At 45.9% G+C, this 3,909-nt stretch overlaps 1 protein-coding gene across 1 annotated transcript; it reads right to left on the bottom strand.

The window, feature by feature from the left end:
- Positions 1-2,009: 2,009 nt before the first annotated feature.
- LOC142072309 (olfactory receptor 8U3-like) lies at positions 2,010-3,040 on the bottom strand. Its single transcript, XM_075129002.1, has one exon. It carries the CDS (start codon positions 2,940-2,942, stop codon positions 2,010-2,012), a length of 933 nt encoding a protein of 310 aa, XP_074985103.1. The 5' UTR covers positions 2,943-3,040.
- Between the last annotated feature and the right edge of the window lie 869 nt (positions 3,041-3,909).

Raw genomic sequence — 3,909 nt, 5'->3', positions numbered from 1 at the left:
CCTGGGAGCAAAGATAGTCCAGGGAGAAAATCTCAAATTCATCAAAGCCAAATTTAACCTCTGCCGCCCAAGTTAGCAGCTCCAGAGCTATTAAGGGTAACATTGGTGTGGTGAGCAAACAGGGAAAGATTTGACTCTTAGTCTGATTTTTGGGTTCTGAGCTGCTACTGATTCTGTCCTCAACCCAACGCATTGTAAGTGAAGGGAGGAAAAAGAAAGAGGTACCACCAAGTCATGGACAAGCAAGTGAGTTTCAGAACATTTCAGCCTGTAATTGAAATGAAATTCATGGGAGGGGAAGGAAGAAATTATCCTGAGAGGAGAAATTTCAACTTTTCTGAACATATTTACCTATCAAAAGAAGGAAAGAGCTTTATCAAGGGAAGGAGAAGAATGATGGAAAAGGAGAGAAAAATCGCTCTAGTGGGAAGGGGAAAAACTCACCGATCGATACAGGGAATATCTATACTAAGGCCATTACATTGACTCAGCTATGATGTGCATCAGTGCCATAGTGTAGATCCTTTCCACACTGATGGAAGGGGTTTTTCCTTTGATGTAGTTAATCCACATCCCCGAGACGCAGTAGCTAGGTCAATGGAAGAATGACACTGAGGGTCAGTACAAGCTAACTGCCTCGCACTGGGTGTGAAAAGTTTCCCCACTCTGTGCGACGGAGCTCTGTTGATCTTTTTTTTTTCAGCATAAACCAGGCCTCAGAGAAGCTGCCAATGGAAAAGACCAGTTCGGAAATCTAGTCCTATCTCCCTGCCAGGAAGCAGAATCCCCTTCGGTTCTTTTTGTTCAGCAGAGTTGGAAATATGCCAGCTGTCCCAGCTTCCCCGTAGAGATTATGCTGCATTCTGACTGAGCTCAGTGTCAGGCTGTGTGTGTGTAGCGGGCACTCTGTTTCTGTGTGCATATGGTTGGTTTGCAGTAGACACTGTGTGTGTGTGTGTAGTGCACCTTCTGTGTGTGTGTGCATATGGTGTGCATTGGGAACTCTGCCTGTTGTGTGTAGTGGGCACTCTGTCTGTCTGTCTGTGTGTGTGTTTGGTGTGTAGTGGGCATCATGTGTGTGCATGTGGTGGGGGGTACAGTGGAGCTGAATGTCAAGTGGAGACGGATGTTCCTTGCCCTGCCCATGGCTCAGGCTGGTGTCACCCCTCCCCCGAGTGCAGGGCTCCTTATGAGATCATAGAATCAGAGGACTGGAAGGGATCTCGGGAGGTCATCTCGTCCACTCCCCTGCACGCACAGCACAACTGAGTATTATCTACACCATCCCTGACAGGTGTTTGTCTAACCTGCTCTTAACAATCTGTAGTGGTGGAGATTCCACAACCTTCCTGGGCAAGTTATTCCAGTCCTTAGCCACCCTCACTGTTGGGATGTTTTACCTAATGTCCAACCTAAAAAACCCTTCCTGCAATTGAAATCCATCAGTTCTTGTACTATCCTCCCATTCCGCCCTGCCCCCCCAGACACACACACATTGTTTTGTGATTTTATTCCTAAACTCTGTGTGACGGGTTGCATTACAGAAACCCCTTTGGAACTGTTTCAGAATAGCAGCCATGTAAGTCTGTATTCACAAATAGGAAAGGAGGACTTGTGGCACCTTACAGAAGAACAAATTTATTTGAGCATAAGCTTTTGTGAGCTACAGCTCACTTCATCAGATGCATTCAGTGGAAAATACAGTGGGAACTGCCACTCGCTGTCCTGAGATGTGAAGTTGAACATTTCACCCTCTAGGTGGATGCCCCTAGCAACCAGCTTTTAAAATCATTCTCTCTTTCTGAACCTGTGAGTCTTCCTCAGGTTTTGTCCAATGACCTCAGTTGGGGTCTGCAGACATTGTTGCAATACAAACAAATTAATATTAATTACAAAATAATAATGAACAATAATCACATGGGCTGTGCAAAATTACGTTGTAAGGGGCTGGGAATTGAATTCAACTGTATCCACTCCCCATAACTAAACCAGTACTGAGTTAAGCAGATTCAAGAATTGGTTAGCAGTTTATTCATTGCTTTCCTCAGGGCATCCTTCACCTCCGTGTTCCTCAGGCTGTAGATGAGGGGGTTCAACATGGGGATCACCAGTGTGTAAAACATTGAGGCCACTTTATCTCTGTCCATAGAATAGCTGGAGGTGGGACGCAAATACATGAAGAAGAGGGTGCCAAAAGACAGGACCACAGCGGTTAAGTGGAAAGTGCAGGTCGAGAAGGCTTTGCCCTGGCCCTCAGCAGAGCAGATCTGCAGGATGGTGGAGATGATATAGATATAGGAGAGGAGGACAGTCACAAAGCTGCTCACTGTAATGAAGCTTGTCAGAGCAAACATCACAATCTCATTGATGTGGGTGTCAGAACAGGAGAGCGCCAACAGTGGGAGGATGTCACAGGAGAAATGATTGATGATGTTGGAGCTGCAGAATGACAGCCGAAATGTAAAACACGTGTGTATCATTGAATCCACCACCCCCAGAGCATACACCACCGTCACCAGCTGTTTACAAAGGTGTCTGGACAAGGTGACCGTATAGAACAGCGGGTTACAAATGGCCACATAACGGTCATACGCCATCACAGCCAACAAGAGGCACTGAGCATCTGCAAAAACGATAGAGAGATACATTTGCAGAGCGCAGGCAGTGTAAGAAATGCTTTTCCTCTCGGCAAAGAAATTCAGCAGCATCTTAGGGGAAATTATCGAGGAAATGCAGAGGTCACAGATAGACAAATTCCTGAGGAAAAAGTACATAGGGGTGTGGAGTCGGGGATCAATTGAGATTAACAAGATCATTCCCCCATTCCCCACCAGGGTGATACCATAAATCAGTAGGAACACCAGAAACAGAGGAACGTGCAGCTCTGGACGATCTGTCAATCCTGAAAGAATGAACTCAGTCACCTCCGAGTGATTTCCCATCTCCTCTGAACACAGATCAGGCAGCTACAGAGATGTGGGCAGGTGGAGGGTGCAGAAAACCTTTCCCTTGTCTGTAATGAGGTAAGAGAGGGTAAATGGAGATCAGTTTCTTAATGGACATCAGTACCTGCTCCGGGAAGGGCTTAGTCCACAGAGTCAGATATTCACAGCTGGTCATTCCAGGTGTTCGATAAAATGCACACTCTGTGCAAACACAATGACACACAGGTTAATTGTGTTCCCACACAAACACTCCTGTTCACTAATCGAAAAAGAAGACAGTTACTTGTGACTCTGCTGTGAGAGAATCAGTCTGAAGGGATTATTCCTTAGCTAAAGAAGGGGTGAGAGTAAAGGAGTGTCAATCTTTCCACCCTCTTTGGGCAAGGGGAGCTCTGTGGCTTGGCATGTCAGTTTGGGGTTAAGTTGCTTACTGTGCTAATTAAGCTGTTTGGCATTTACTGGAGCCTGTATGAAAACCCAGAGACATCATTGGAAACCCTGGCTTCAGTGACTAGGTAATTGCTTATTTTTTCCAACCCAGGAGGTCGCTCCCTTAGCTGAAGGGGTCGGAGTTGGGGCTGAGGCTTTTGGTGCTGGAGGTCTGGAATTCAATACCTGCTGATCCCCATGGTGTCTGCGTGTTTGTGTCTGTGACTCTAATTCCGGACAATAGCACGTACCTGCTGAGAAGAGAGAGAGAGATGTGATGGCATTTCCCCATCCATGGAAACTACCAGTTTGGAGCATTCACGAAGTTTTATACTGAGATGTGTGATCTATGGGACATGATTCCTGAAGCAACTGAGAATACCTGAGCTCAGACATCCATAACACCAAATTAACGCATTCAGTGAACCAAAGCCACCTTGGTGTAATTGGTGCCCTGGGGATTAATTTGTCTTATTCTTCCCTACTGTGTTATTAAATGATGCAATTTCTACTGGAGTTACAGAGTATGAGGTTA

This window comes from Caretta caretta, chromosome 6 (assembly GCF_965140235.1).
Source record: "Caretta caretta isolate rCarCar2 chromosome 6, rCarCar1.hap1, whole genome shotgun sequence".
In the NCBI taxonomy this organism is placed as follows: Eukaryota; Metazoa; Chordata; order Testudines; family Cheloniidae; genus Caretta; species Caretta caretta.
Note: the sequence above shows the minus strand (reverse complement) of the source record. Positions and strands in the feature narration are given on the sequence as shown.

Excerpts from the sequence above, each read along its gene's own strand:
- LOC142072309 (XM_075129002.1), bottom strand. The coding sequence starts at position 2,942 with ATGGGAAATCACTCGGAGGTGACTGAGTTCATTCTTTCAGGATTGACA.